Source organism: Megalobrama amblycephala, linkage group LG16 (assembly GCF_018812025.1).
Source record: "Megalobrama amblycephala isolate DHTTF-2021 linkage group LG16, ASM1881202v1, whole genome shotgun sequence".
Lineage (NCBI taxonomy): Eukaryota > Metazoa > Chordata > Actinopteri > Cypriniformes > Xenocyprididae > Megalobrama > Megalobrama amblycephala.
Window position 1 is genome coordinate 34,325,458 of NC_063059.1, and position 14,937 is coordinate 34,340,394.

At 38.2% G+C, this 14,937-nt stretch overlaps 2 protein-coding genes and 2 non-coding genes across 5 annotated transcripts in view; 1 reads left to right on the forward strand and 3 right to left on the reverse strand.

The window, feature by feature from the left end:
* The window catches only part of LOC125249438 (TRPM8 channel-associated factor homolog), a 7,261-nt gene extending 4,413 nt beyond the window's left edge, over nt 1-2,848 (reverse strand). The window contains exons 1-2 of one of the 2 annotated variants that reach the window (XM_048161731.1): nt 2,711-2,848; nt 1-754 (exon numbers count right to left, since the gene is read on the reverse strand). In XM_048161731.1, coding sequence (XP_048017688.1) covers nt 1-617 — 617 coding nt within the window. In that variant the 5' untranslated portion in view covers nt 618-754; nt 2,711-2,848. Of the gene's footprint in view, nt 755-920; nt 2,095-2,710 lie in introns of those variants that run through there. The other variant, XM_048161732.1, reaches the window with a different exon arrangement.
* LOC125249441 (bifunctional polynucleotide phosphatase/kinase-like) lies at nt 2,739-11,305 on the forward strand. Its single transcript, XM_048161735.1, has 17 exons — nt 2,739-2,880; nt 2,985-3,031; nt 3,135-3,389; nt 5,563-5,826; nt 5,913-5,992; nt 6,068-6,125; nt 6,228-6,335; nt 6,922-6,993; nt 7,327-7,375; nt 7,760-7,830; nt 8,087-8,179; nt 9,544-9,640; nt 9,733-9,794; nt 9,962-10,071; nt 10,155-10,242; nt 10,753-10,820; nt 10,932-11,305. Exons 1-17 carry the CDS (start codon nt 2,760-2,762, stop codon nt 11,050-11,052), a joined length of 1,764 nt encoding a protein of 587 aa, XP_048017692.1. The 5' UTR covers nt 2,739-2,759; the 3' UTR covers nt 11,053-11,305.
* A 1,008-nt stretch (nt 11,306-12,313) lies between these two features.
* trnat-ggu lies at nt 12,314-12,387 on the reverse strand. Its single transcript has one exon. It is a non-coding gene; the product is annotated as a tRNA-Thr (tRNA).
* A 2,284-nt stretch (nt 12,388-14,671) lies between these two features.
* Nucleotides 14,672-14,761, reverse strand: trnar-ucu. The gene is given in 2 exon segments: nt 14,672-14,707; nt 14,725-14,761. It is a non-coding gene; the product is annotated as a tRNA-Arg (tRNA).
* Nucleotides 14,762-14,937: the final 176 nt, after the last annotated feature.

Here is a 14,937-nt window from a genome sequence, read left to right on the forward strand (position 1 = left end):
GATACAGCAAGCCAATTAGAAGGGATATTTCTTGGAACAGGAAATTTTCCAACTTCTCCTGGGTGTTCAGAGAAATAAATTCCTGCAACACTGCACACCTTGTTTCCTGGGAAGTTCCTTATAGTGTTTTCTTGTGGATGGTCATTAGACCAACTCCAGGCTTGGCCAGCAATGATCAAACCACCTCCAGCTTTGAGGAAAGCAATCAGATCCTTTGCACAGTTCTCGACACTGTTAGCATCTGTGATATATATAGCTAATCCATCCCGAAAGTCTCCTAGCTCTGTCTTGATAGGGCAGTAGTTCAAGTTGTCAGCTACTGAACGTAAACTCCCATTGATCCCTACAATGCCGGCGACACCGGTACATGGCATGAGCCACATTAGGGCATTCTCTATGAGGCCAGGAAAGCGTGTTAGGTATTCCTCGTGTCCCAACACCACTATACGTCCCTGACCGTAATGAGATGCAGCCATCAGCACCTGACCTCTTGGATTCATGACAAGTGGAAAGGCATGTTCACCTATTAGTACAAGATCGCTGGGCACTGCTTTCCCTTGGAAATCAAGCTCCTGCAGCCCAGACATGAGAGTGTAGTAGTCCAGTTCACGTGCCATGGTGGACTACTTCTGTTTAGTAAGTGAATTCAAATCAATCACTCTTAACTAACAATCAATTGTACAGGTGCTGAACACTGGATTTGTTCAACCAGAACTTGTGCATGCAGAGAAATGATACTGATTGGTTTTCAGTCCTAGACAAAGACAGAAAATCAAGTTGCATATATTTAGAAAAATACATTTGTTAAAGAATTATATAGCTTAATATATTATACAAAAATCTGATCTAAACAATTTAAACTTTAAAATTTAAACATCCCATCCCAATTGTGGCTACATATGTAATATACACACACTCACCTTTATCTGTAGATACAAACAAGCTCAAATGACTTTCTTTATTAGCTCTGAGTAACTACTGTTTGAATGTGTTTGTGGCTATGACCAATGGCTCACCCATAAGGAACACACCCTAGGAGCACGCCCATAAATGCACCCTTTTTTCTTTTTGTTTGTTCATCTAGAAACCACTCCCTCTACAGCATTTGGATGCCTGAACTAGTTTTTCATTAAAAAGAAATATGAGATGAGTAGCTTTGTACAGAGCTCTGTGTGTGTGTGTGTGTGTGTGTGTGTGTGTGTGTGTGTGTGTGTGTGTGTGTGTGTAGGGTGGTGGGTGATGGGTGGTGGTGGTGGTGGTGAGGGGGTAGCTTATTAATTTGTTTCCTTGTTTTAGGTAAAGGTAGGAATACACTATACAAATTTTACCCAGATTTTTGCCCTGATTTACAGTCTGGAATCAACACTAGTTGTTGAAAGTCAGAGACAGTCTGCAGATTTTGAGCTGAAATTGTTGACAAATCTCACAAAAAATTACTAAGTGTGTGATGGGCACAGACTCAGATTTTTAGCTTCAGACTATGAAATATGTTATGTTTTCTCTTCCATATGTTATGTGCAGGTTTTCATAGCTTTAAGACAAAAAAAAAAAAAAACACTTGCCAGTTTAAACTAAACTGTTGGTACTGCATTATGCAAAGTAAATAAACTATGTTTATCAAGCAATAATTATAAGCAGGATATCCTATCTCACGATAATACTTATGTAAACTTAAGATTTGTCATCTAACAGGCGTAAACAAACTGAATAGACTCATACGTTCTTTTGTCTGTGCACTTTGTGCTGATTTTCAGGTACTACACAAACAAAGAGTTAAATCCCCTTTCAGCACAAAAACAGGCAGGCTACTTGCTGCAATGCAATATGTTGCCAGCTTAAAGTCACCATAAAATCAAAACTGATTTCATGGAATTAAGTCAGTATTAAATGTTTTATCTTTGCACATCATTATTTATTTTTTCTTCTTCTCTGATGGTGTTTACTGGCGCGAGGGCGGGGCAACCTGTCACTCACATGAGATCACAGCAATAGCAAACCCACATACATCCAGCGATTTAATCAATTAAATGACTATCCATCCATCCATTCTTTGTTGTTTCCCACAGGTTGTGAGCAATTTGAACCAAGAATAAAGCACGATATCACTAACTGCTTTTTTAAAAACTTGCTTACAAACTGTACCGTTTGTTTGAGCGGGCTATCAGATAAAATACATGTGATAATGCAAATGAGAAAATATGGTATTAAATTGGTTAATGACAGGTTGCTAACAAAATGACTCCCAATGACATGATGGGAACCAAACAATGGGCGCCGTTGTTCCACATCGGAAATATTTACATGTCGGACCCCTGAAGCGTCTACAACTGAATCGCAAGAAATAACTTTAAAGTTTTAAACAACAGGTAAGTGTCATTTCGATATTGTCTTGTGTATTTAGTAAAATGATAGCGCCCCAATTGAAATATATGTTTGAGGAACTTTATAGGTACACAAAGGCTACGCAGATTATAAAGTTATGCGGAGCCTTTATGAGCCTTCTGGGGACAAAGTTCGACTAAGTTCATTGTTTTTACACATGAAACATTAAAAGACGTATTAAAACGTTAAGTTATGTCATATATCTAATGAGTTGCATTATAGTTATCTGGTTAAATATTCATAATTAACTCTCTGAACCCAGTCAGATAAATAACAAATGTACCATCCATTTTGACTATTTGAATCTTAATTGTACTGTGTTTCTTACTGTATCTTCTCTCCCTCTGCAGTCCAGCTGTTGTCGTCCGTGAGTGGAGATGCAGTGCGCACTAGTTAGTGTGAATGGAGCTCGGGTGGAGCTGGCTGATGGTCGAGCTCTTATGTTAGGTCGAGGCCCTGAATCCAGAATTACAGACAAGAAGTGCTCGAGGCATCAGGGTGGGTTTTCACATCACACCCATCCTAATTATACAAAAAAAGTTGTACGTGTCACATTTGTGTCTGTTCATAATGAATCACGGAAGTGCATTTCTTTTTCACAGTCAAACTTGTGGCCAACTATGCCAAACAGGAAATTCTGGTTACTCAGGTAAAATAAAAACCCCAGCATGTTACAATTTACTAACACAGTAAATTTGATGAAAACAAATATAGGAAAGCATAAGTGAGTACAAATCAGTCTGTTTCCACAGCTCGGGCCCAACCCGTCTTCCCTGGACGGTCAGTCTTTGGGTCGTGGCGAGTCTGGATGTCTGACGTCTGGCTGCACACTGTACTTGGTTAATCAGTCCCACCCGTTCACTGTGGAATTTGTTGGAAATTCAAATGGAAAGTCTTCCTCTCCTCAGAAGAATAGGAATGCAGCAGATGAAAGCAGAGACAGACAGAAAATCTCAAATGATCCCAAAAGGAGCATCCAGGATTACTTTTCTAAATCTTCAAAAAAGGTATCAAGATAATCCATGGTAGTGGAACTGTCTGAGAAAATATTTTTGACAGAAATTAAAGGTGCAATATGTAAGATTTTTGCAGTAAGATATCCAAAGAACACTAGGCCAGTGTTATATATTTTGTTCACTTGAGTACTTAAAATATCCCAAATGTTTCCAACTATTTGTAAATCGTGAGAAAATTGCAATTTTAACCAAGGTTCCGGGACGTGTGAGGAGTCGCCTGTCAATTGTGTCATACCCGCGTTACCCTCGGTTTCCGGGTTTATTTTGTAGAAACCATGAAAACACCAAAGACGTTTTAATATATTACATGTTTTAATAGACAAGGGAACAACTGTTTTGATATATTTATAGACAGAAAACTAATTATTGTTATATAGCTCAACACGTTTAGTCTTATTGTTTAAATCTAATTTTCTTGATTTTTTGCGAGTAGCTTTACCATGCCTCAGAGAAAAACACTATTTTGTGAAGTAGCTAATATAGCATAATCAGATGCAGCTTTATTTTTAGTAACAGTAATACAGAATTTTTTAAAACGTTTTAAAATTAATTTCATGCCATTTATCAACACAAGCCATCCAATATTTAATATGATATTCTAAAATCGATCTATCTTACTGCAGTGTGTAACAGTGTCTCACAGCAGCCGCCGAGCGAACGCACAGAGTAACATTATAACATTTTCAACACACTCAAATGTATCTAATATGATAAACAGAGCTGCGTTACCTCATACTCATGACCGGAAAAGCGGAAGCGGCGCCGGCGACTGTGGCATAATAAAAGTTCAGCTTTCCTGTAGCTCAGTGGTTAGAGCATGGCACTAGCAATGCCAAGGTCATGGGTTCGATCCCAGGGATTGCATATACTCCCATACAAATGTATAGTAAAATGCAATGTAAGTCGCTTTGGATAAAAGCGTCTGCCAAGTGCATAAATGTAAATGTAAATGCTTGTGAGGCGTGTGTTGCGCAATCACTCCAGCGGCCTCCTCCAGCTCCCACAACACTCGGTCCTTCTCTGCTTCATACTACAGTAACGTTAATAATCACATCCATGAACATGATTTCTTCCTGAGTCCTATTCCTATTGTTTTCCACCGGCCATTGAGATGGAGTCCACATGTCCCAAGATTCCGCGCTCAAACTTGGCATCATCAAGCTACACATTTGTTTTGAATAGGCCTCTAGCGGACAGAAAATATTACATATTGCACCTTTAACACTTTTATTCAACAAAGATGCATTAAATTGGTCAAAAGTGACAGTAAAGACATTTTAAAATGTTACAAAAGATTTCTATTTCAAATAAATGTTCTTTAGAACTTTCTATTAATGAGAAAAATATTAGGCAGCACAGCTGTTTTCAACATTGATAATAATAAGACATGTTTCTTGAGCAAAAAAATCAGCATATGAGAATGATTTCTGAAGGATCATGTGACACTGAGGACTGGAGTAATGATGCTGAAAACTCAGCTTTGAGCACAGGAATAAATTACATTTTAATATTAGAAAAATTTCGCTACATATTATTTTCCATTTCTCTGTATATTAAAAGGACAGAGTTTAAAGAAGACAATAATACACTAATACATTTTTTTCTCTCTTTTTAGATTTTGTAAGGGCACATTTCTTAGACAACAGTATTTTTAAAATATGTTAAATAGATTTTGATTATAATAGATAAACTTTATCTAACATAGTTTTACGAAAGAAAATATAAATGTTGCCACATGGCAATTCTGTACCACAGTGGAACGGTATCAATGCATTTCCTCATTCTGAATTTTTCTAGATATCATCAATTGTTTTACTGCAGTTATTTAATTTTTGGGAAGTATTTATGATAATATTGTATTTGTGCTTTAGGAACAGTTATATTTTTCTATGCGTTTTGAAGAAAAAGGCAAGAAACATTGAGCTAGGATAAAAACAATATTGAAGAATACATTAATAAAGATAAAAGTTAATTTAATTTGAGTCTGAAGAAGTATATAAATGTATAAATTCATTAAAGAAACATATTTTATATTGGTGAGAAATTTACATTATCTTTCCAGACATTTTCAAAAACTTTCAACCCATTTTATTATTATTAGAGTTTATTGTATGCCATAAAATCAGTTGAAATATCCCATAAAACCTTGGCTCTTGTTTCTCAGGCAACAAAACGACCTCACAGCCCAGAGGAGGACGTTCCTCGCACAAAACGAGGGCGTGACGATGAGGAGGACGAAGATGAACAGACCTCAGCTGAGAAAAAGCTTAAGCAGTTACAAGCATTTGCTCAGAGAGAGAGTGATGACAGCCTGGACTCAGCAACAGTCAAACCCAGCGCCTCATCTTCCACTTGCTCTCAGAGTCACTGGCAACAAATCGGCAGCCTTATGCTGTTCACTGCGGCAGGGGTTCCAGAAAGCTCCAAAGTAACACATGAACTTTCTTACAGGAATTACACAGCATTTAATCAGCAAAACCTTATAATGTTTAATGCTGTTTTGTTGTGTTTCAGGTTGCAGGTTTTGACATTGATGGCTGCATTATCACTACAAAGTCTGGGAAAGTGTTTCCCACAAGCCCGGATGACTGGAAGTGAGTCTGCTTGAAGAACTTCCTAAACGCTGCAGCTGTTTGTTGTCTTTAATGTGATGTTTTACTCTTGTTTAGGATTCTCTTCCCAGAGATTCAGCCCAGACTGGCCAGTCTGTTGAAGAAAGGATACAAGGTGCTTCTTAATCACCCATCACTTCATTTTATGTTGATGCTGTCAATATGAGCTAATGTTACATCAATAAATGTCCAATTGGTTTTGCTTCACTCCGTTTAGGTGGTATTTTTCACCAATCAGATGGGTATATCTCGAGGAAAACTCAGACCGGAGGTGTTCAAGTCAAAAGCAGAGGATGTTCTACAGACGCTTCAGTTGCCCATCCAGGTTAATGACACATTCACACTTCAACATACTCTATTGTTAGAAAGTCTGGGGTCTATAAGATTTTTTTAATATATATTTATGAAAGAAATATTTTATGCTCACCAAGTCTGCATTAATTTATAATAATCATTCTCTATTTGAATATTCTTAAATGTAATTAGCAAAAATACAAAGCTGGATTTTCAGCTTCATTACTACAGTCTTCAGTGTCACATGATCCTTCAGAAATCATTCTAATATGATTATTTGATGCTCAAGAAACTTTTCTTACAAATTATTATCAATGTTGAAAAAGTTGTGCTGCTTAATATTTTCGTGGAAACTGTGATAGATTTTTTTTTTTCAGGATTCAAAAGCAAAGTTTTAAAAAAAACAGCATTTATTTGGAATATAATTTTTTTTAAAACATTATAAATGTCTTTACAGTCAATTTGATCAATTTAATGCATAAAAGTATTAATTTATTACCTTACTGACCCCAAACTTTTTGAAAGAAAGTTTTGAATGCCAGTTTGAAAACTGAGTGTAGTAGATGTATTTCCCTTATCTTATTAATTTACGAATGGGAATACATTGTGTTTTTCAGGTATTTGTTTCCACGGCCCCTGGTATTTACAGAAAGCCTGTTATTGGAATGTGGGAACATCTGTGTGAGAAGGTGAATCACTATTGTGGTTATTTGTAGATGTTTATTAGAAGGATTGCATTATAAAGTTGTATCATTTGCTTTACTTACATACAAGCAGCACGTTTGGTTACAGTAGCGTGTGTATATTAAAGGTGCAGTAAGTGATCTCTGAGAAACGCTGTTGATATTTAAAATAACCAAAACAAACATGCCCCTACCCAAAAGGATCACACCCCTTGATAGCTCCGCCCCTTTACTGATGATTGGCTACAAGTGTGTTTTGGTGCTCGGTCCAATCCACTTTCAGCAGCGTTTCTCAGAAATCACTTATTGCACCTTTAAGACACCATTGTGTTTTTGCAGGCAAATGGTGGAGTGACTATAGACGTGTCACAGAGCTTCTATGTAGGAGGTGAGCTCAATTCAATTCAATTCAAGTCTCAGTACTTTGATTTGAGGTCAATTTAATGGAACTAAAGAGTAGTTTAATCGTATTTTTATTTGGCAGTCTTCTTATTATTCTTCCACATAAACCTAACCATAACCCATGTAGTTACTTTATACTACTGTGTACTTACTGTAAGTACACCCCCAACCCTACCCCACACTCTAACACACCGTTCAAACGCCCCCTCCCTTTCACCCTTTACTCTGACCTGCAGATACCCACACTTGAAATAAAGTGCGACCAGAAAACATTGTTTTAACAACAGTTTTATCTTCTTTTTTTATTTTCAGCACAACCCAAAATGACCCAATAACATATGCTCAGTTATGGTTTCCTCTCATTTTGCAGATGCAGCAGGACGTCCTGCTAACTGGGCTCCGGGGAAAAAGAAGAAAGACTTCTCCTGCAGTGACAGACTGGTAATGACGTTAACTGTAGTCTTCATTACACATAAGCAGATTGAATGTGTTACTGTTATTAAGAGTTACTGTATTTTATAAGAAATTGTTGATGCAAATCATGTGTAATAGCTTACTCTGACCACAAGGGGGCATTGTGTTTTTCTTGCTCCGTTTCAGTATAATAAAAAAGGGAAACTTTACAATGGTATGGGCTTTTGGCAAAACACAGCTTTACAGGCTTTTTTGATGTTCTTCTTATCTCTTGTGCCCTCAGTTTGCTCTCAACATTGGTCTTCAGTTTTACACCCCAGAGGAATACTTCTTGGGCTGGAAACCGGCTCATTTCAGCTTACCAGAGTTTGACCCTGTAAACTTTTTGGATGTTTTTGTTTCACTTAGGGTGCGTTCACACTTGTAGTTCAGTTCGTTTGGTTCATTTGGTCCGGACCAAAGAAGAAAAAAACAATTTAGTCCTGGTCCGGTTAGCGGTCACATTGGCAATTTTATCACCGAACCAAAAGATAGCGAACCTAATAGGGATACATTCACAACGTGATTGGTCGGATTTTATGACGTATTGCCTATTTTGAGACGGAACTTACCGAACATCCAAAACAGTGCTGTTTGCTGAGGTAAATGCGCTCGTTGTGTGTGCGTAGCCTGCATGTGATGGTATTTTGGCCAGCTGGGAACTCGTGAAGAGCTTATAAAATGTGTAAAGGAGTCAAAACACCGGCGGGAATCCATCCGTCACACACACAAATGATCTGCTGTGTGGAGACGCGCGTCTGATGCCTGTGATGGGCAAACTCGCGACTATGACAAGAAAAACCGACATGCGTAAGGATTCTGTCCTTTTTAGGGTCTCGTCTTCCTGTTTTTGGTTCGGATACATGTCTTTGGTCCGTGGTGCGTTCATATATCATTCGAACCGCACCAGAGTTCGTTTGGAAGCGGACCGAGACCCATCTTTTCAGCGGTCTCGGTCCGCTTGTTTGGTGCGCACCAGGGTTCGGATGGCAGCGTTCACACATGTTCAAATGAACCACACTATCCGAGCAATCGCACCAGGGTTCGTTTTAATCGAACCAAACATGACAAGTGTGAACGCACCCTTAGTCATTTTCTGCAGTGTATTCGTGTATGGTTATTTGTTTTGTACCTTAGTTGGGTACTTTACACTAACTTTCGAAAGTTTTGGGTCAGTAAGATTTTTTTTATTTAGTAAAGATTGATTAAATTGATCAAAATTGGCACTAAATACATTTATAATGTTACAAAAAAATGTATATCAAATAAATGCTGTTCTTTTGAAAAAATGAAAAATCCTGAAAAAACGTGTTATGGTTTCCACAAAGGTTTTAAGCATCGTTTTCAACATTAAAAAATAATAATAAGAAGAAATGCGTCTTGAACAGCAAATCAGAATATTAGAATGATTTCTGAAGGATCATGTGACACTGAAGACTGGAGTAATGATGCGGAAAATTCAGCTTTGCATCACAGAAATAAATGAAATTTTAAAATCTATTTAAATGACAAAGTTATTTTAAATTGTAAAAACATTTCACAATATTACAGTATTTTTGATCAAATAAATGCAGTCTTGGTGAACATGAGAGACTGCTTTCAAAAACATAAAAAAAAAAAATTCTTACTGACCCCAAACTTTTGGACATTACTGTACTAAGCATCTGTAATAATATTTTGTGTTTTTGTATCATTGTCCAGAGGAAATTAGACTCTAAAATGCGTCTTTACGATCCTCCTGACACCTCCCTCACATCTACCAAACAGGAAGTGATTGTAGCAGTGGGATTCCCTGGATGTGAGTCATTTTTTTCAGTGTTTGTTTTTTCTTCTTACTCCCTCCAGGTGATCATTTTTTATTATATAACCCCTGTGTTGTTATTTTTTCAGCGGGCAAATCCACGTTCTTCCAGACACACATCATTCCAAAGGGCTATGCATATGTGAACAGGGTAAGTTGAGTAACATAGCTGACACAACAGAGAACCCACAGACAACAAGTAGATCTCATAGAGCAGGATCGAGCATTTCTGGTTTAGAAGATTTGGAGGTTCTACATGTGTATAATATCTTGATTTAACTGCCTTTTAATGCTGTGCCATCTGCACATGAACTCTAGGACATGCTTGGCTCCTGGCAGCATTGTGTGTCGGCCTGTGAACGCGCTCTGAAGGAAGGCCAGAGCGTAGTGGTGGACAACACTAACCCTGACCCCGAGTCTAGAAAAAGGTGCTTACCTCTGTTTCCAAAGCAGATGCTTATTTATCTTTGTCTTTCAGCTGAAATGGCACCATCAATGATTTTCTCCACAGATATGTAGATGTCAGTCACAACACTGGAGTCCCCTGCAGGTGTTTCAACTTCACTGCGAGTCTGGAACAAGCAAAGCATAACAACAGGGTATATGTCTTTACTGTAGTTTTTTCTTACATTAAAGTCACCATGAAATCAAAATGAACAATACTTATTTTTTTGTGGAATATTTCAGTATTTATTATAAATATTTTATCCATGCACATTATTATTATTATTATTATTATTATTATTATTATTATTATTATTTTAATTAATTTGAAAATTCACTTCTCTGAAGATTGCGTTTACTGGCGCAAAGGTGGGACAACATGTCACTCACATGAGATTGACCAATAGCAAACCACAACCATCCAATCAAATCCCCATGGACAAAATCAAGTCCCACCCTAAATCTTTTCTAATTTGAGAAGCCCTTTCACTCAGATTTACACCACCATAGGGAAGGAAAGACTATCACAACTTCCTTTTCATAGTGACTTTAAATATGAAATTCTTCAGAATTGAAGCTCAGAAATGCACAGTGAGTCACTGATTGATGTTATCTTGTTTTTTGTTGTTGTTGTTTTTGTTTTGTTTGTTTTTTGCTGTCTTTAGTTTCGTGAGATGGTTCCTTCTGCCACCAAGCATGTTCCTGTCAATGACATGGTGTTTCACAGCTACAAGTGAGTGAACAGCCGCAAACTGAGCTTATTCCACCATACCAGATCATTTTGCTGGGAAATCACCGTCTTTATTGGCTAACTCATACAAGCCCTTTTTCTTGTTCCCTGTAGGAAAAAATTTGTGGCACCCAGTTTGTCTGAGGGTTTCTCTGAAATCCTGCAGATTCATTTTGTGCCTAGTTTCAGTGACAAAAGATCAGAGTTCCTCTTCAGACAGTTCTCTGAGGGCTGAGTCTGAAGTTTGAGGGGGAAAATGAAAGAAAAAAAGGCTGAACGAAGAATTATGGAACCACATAGAAAAACAAGAAAATGATTGACAATTCAACACTAAATGTGTTCTCCACTTCATTTTACACTTGTCTTTCACTGTCTTTAATTTGTTACTTTTTAAACATGTTGTATGGTAAATTGATTCATAGCTGTTAAAATAAACCTGCTGTTATGAAGTTAGTAGAAATAAAACTGACTTGTTAAAGTATTATAAATTGAGAAAACAATTGCTTATTTCAGTTAATGTGCTTCAATATTTTCCATCGTTTGAGTGTGAAATGTTTTTCAGGTTTTTCTTGTCTGTAAAACAAGACTATTTATAGGTGAGATTGTTTTTGAAATCTCAGAAAGCTCATATTTTATTTTTGTGTTTGTGTGCTATAAACAGTTTTGGGGAAAGTCACTTTTAAAAGTAATGCTTTACAATATTACGTTACTCCCTAAAAAAGTAACTAATTGTATTACTTAGTTACTTTTTATGGAAAGTAAAGCGTTACTTTTGTGTTACTTGTTATCATTTGTTTCTTTGTTTTTATAACAACAAAAAGGTTATTTTTTGGTAAATGTAAAGGCCTTTTCACACCAAAAGTGAAATAAGTCTCAGGCCGAAGGAAATGCAAATTCACGCCTGTATATTAGAGGGCACAGTTCAAACAAACAAGCCTTCGGCTGTGCTGCCATTCTGGAATACTGAAGAATAGGTCACAGGAGAAATACGAAATGAGTAAATGTATGCTCACATTTAATCTAGCGCTAGTCTGGAATAACCATCATGTTCAAACAGCGTGCACAATGCCTCTGCAGTCCCAATTTCTCTCAATATGGGGACAGGAGAGTTGTCAGTCAATAAATGGGAAAACAAAGTAACTTGCATTACTTATTTGAAAAATTAATCAATTTTGTTTTTAAAAATAATATGTTACTGTAACAAGGTATGTTGTTAAGGGAAGAAGGAGGTGGGAACCAGCAAATGTTAAAACACACTTTAATAATCATATCAAAAATAAACAATGCTGAAGCCCTCTTGTCCAAGAACAAGGCCGGTGAGCAAAACCATCGGAGAGGAGGCATCGCTGGGATTCTAATCCAGGATCTCCTGTTTAAAAGACAGGCGCTTTGACCAGCTAAGCCATGGCACCTTGCTGCCACAACATATTAGCTTGGGTCGCTGTCCTTCGATAAAAGCTGAGGGCTGGTTTGCAAATGGCAAAGGGTATCACCAAAGGCACTGCTGGGATTTGAACCCAAGATCTTCTGTTTACCAAACAAGCACTTTAACCAACTAAGCCACAGCACCAAACTCTGTGTTGCCCTAGGAAGGGCAACTCAGAGGATCAAAACATCCAGAAAAGAGCCAAATTGTGGAACAGGCACTACATAGCTCAATAGAGTTTACTGACAACTGAGCTCCTGGGTTTCCCTGTTCATGGTCCATTATCAGAAAAGCACACATTTGCCAAGGTTCACAGGCTTGAGGCACACAAGTATTAACAAAGGGACCGCTGGGATTCAAACCCAGGACTCCCAGCACCCCTGTTACATGTTTTTGGAGCTCCATTCACAAAAGCTGCAAAGACCATCTAAGCTACAGAATGCGAAAGGAAATCTGGCACATCTCTGTGGTGATGGCTGGTCCGTGTGTGCAAGAGCCAAGAGATTTCCATAAGCAAATGTGGTAGTAAACTACACAGAAATTTCGAAATGAATTATTAAAGCAAGCAAATGTAGAGATACGAGTAAAAAGTAATAAAATGTTCTGAAACATTTAAGAACAATTCAAGAACAGTCAACAATATGAACACTTTAAACTCACTTGGTCTTGTGGTGAACCCTCTGTATTCACTCTGGTGAAGTCTTCTCTTGATTGTTGACTTTGACACACATACACCTACCTCCTGGAGAGTGTTCTTGATCTGGCCAACTGTTGTGAAGGGTGTTTTCTTCACCAGGGAAAGAATTCTTCAGTCATCCACCACAGTTGTTTTCCGTGGTCTTCCGGTTTTGGTGTTGCTGAGCTCACCGGTGAGTTCTTTCTTTTTAAGGATGTTCCAAATAGTTGATTTGGCCACACCTAAAGTTTTTGCTCTCTCTCTGATGGGTTTGTTTTGTTTTTTCAGCCTAATGATGGCTTGCTTCACTGATAGTGACAGCCCTTTGGATCTCATATTGAGAGTTGACAGCAACAGCTTCCAAATGCAAATAGCACACTTGAAATGAACTCTGAACCTTTTATCTGCTCCTTGTAAATGGGATAATGAGAGAATAACACACATCTGGCCATGGAACAGCTGAGCAGTCAATTGTCCCATTACTTTTGGTCCCTTAAAAAGTGGGAGGCACATATACAAACTGTTGTACACCGTTCCTACACCGTTCACCTGATTTGGATGTAAATACCCTCAAGTTAAAGCTAAAAGTCTGCAGTTAAAGCACATCTTGTTCGTTTCATTTCAAATCCATTGTAGTGGTGTATAGAGACAAAAAGATTAGAATTGTGTCGATGTCCCAATATTTATGGACCTGACTGTAGATAGTGGGTTATAATGGAAGCAAGCAGGTCAGACCCTTCCATGTGATGGTTGTTTTCTTGCACTGCATTTTGCATGGAAATGCCAATTCGATATGATTTATATACATTTCTGAAGTCCTGGATCCAAGTGATGCAAGACAGTGACTCCCATATGGGTAGTTCTTGGGCATGATTTGAAGCCTTTTGACTTGACTGACATTATTTAACTGAATACACTGAGAACAAGAGGCCTCAAAAGCTTTATGTTGCCTGAGGGCAACGGTGTGCAGTATAGGGTTAATAAAAGATAAAAAAAAAAAAAATCACAACTCTGGTGGGATTCAAACCCACATCCTTTGAATGGCCTTATTTTGCAAACTGGAGTTCAATGCACTATCACTAATACACTCCACAGAGCCTGCCCAGTTGTCCCTCTGGGCCATGTGATGGTTTTTCTTCTGGGCATTTGCACATCTAACACAGTGAGATTGCACACTCTGCAGGCAGGAAAGACAAGTTCTTGAGCCTCTGTGAGGCCCTCTTATCCAACAAACCTAGAGAGCAAAGCCATCAGAGGAGAGGCACAACTGAGATTCAAACCCAGGATCTCCTGTTTACTAGACAGGCACTTTAACCAACTAAGCCACGGCACCTACCTCTATGTGCTGCTCCTGGAAGGGTGACCCAGAGGATCAAAAGATCCACAAAAGAGTAAAATCATGGAACAGTCACTAGATAGCATAAAAGAGTTTATTGACACAGCTGGCTAGCCTCTGTGTTTGTTGGCCAACTGTGTTTAAAAGGACTCCCAGCACCCTCGTTACACGTTTTTGGAGCTCCATTCACAAAAGCTGCAAAGACATGCATATGATGGATAGCTTAAAACAATTTGTTGACAACTGAGTTGGGGTGGCAAGCCTCTGTGTTTGTTGGCCAGCTTTGATTAGCAGGACTCCCAGCACCCCCATTACACATTTTTGGAGCGTCATTCACAATTCGATATGATGTAGCCTACTGTATGAACATTTCCAATGGATGGTTCAGTATAGGGTTAATAAAATACCAAAATTCACGACTCTGGTGAGACTCTAACCCACAACCTTTGAATGGCCTCATTTTGTAATCTAGAAGTCCAATGCGCTATCCATTGCGCCACAGAGCCTGCCTGGTTAGACCATCTTATGGTTTTTCTTTTGGGCATTTGCACATCCAACACTGTGAGGTTACACACTCTACAGGCAGCAAAGTCAAGTTCTTCTTTTCTTTATAAATATCCATGAGATTCAGTGACAGCTGGTTAGGACTCTGTGTTACACTCTCAAGTTCTTTGTGCTGTGA

What these genes read in the sequence shown, in the direction of transcription:
- LOC125249441 (XM_048161735.1), top strand. Translation starts at nt 2,760, where the DNA reads ATGCAGTGCGCACTAGTTAGTGTGAATGGAGCTCGGGTGGAGCTGGCT. An exon ending in TGTTGAAGAAAGGATACAAG is followed by an intron (nt 6,126 to 6,227) that starts GTGCTTCTTAAT and finishes CACTCCGTTTAG; the next exon opens with GTGGTATTTTTCACCAATCA. An exon ending in GGGAACATCTGTGTGAGAAG is followed by an intron (nt 6,994 to 7,326) that starts GTGAATCACTAT and finishes GTGTTTTTGCAG; the next exon opens with GCAAATGGTGGAGTGACTAT.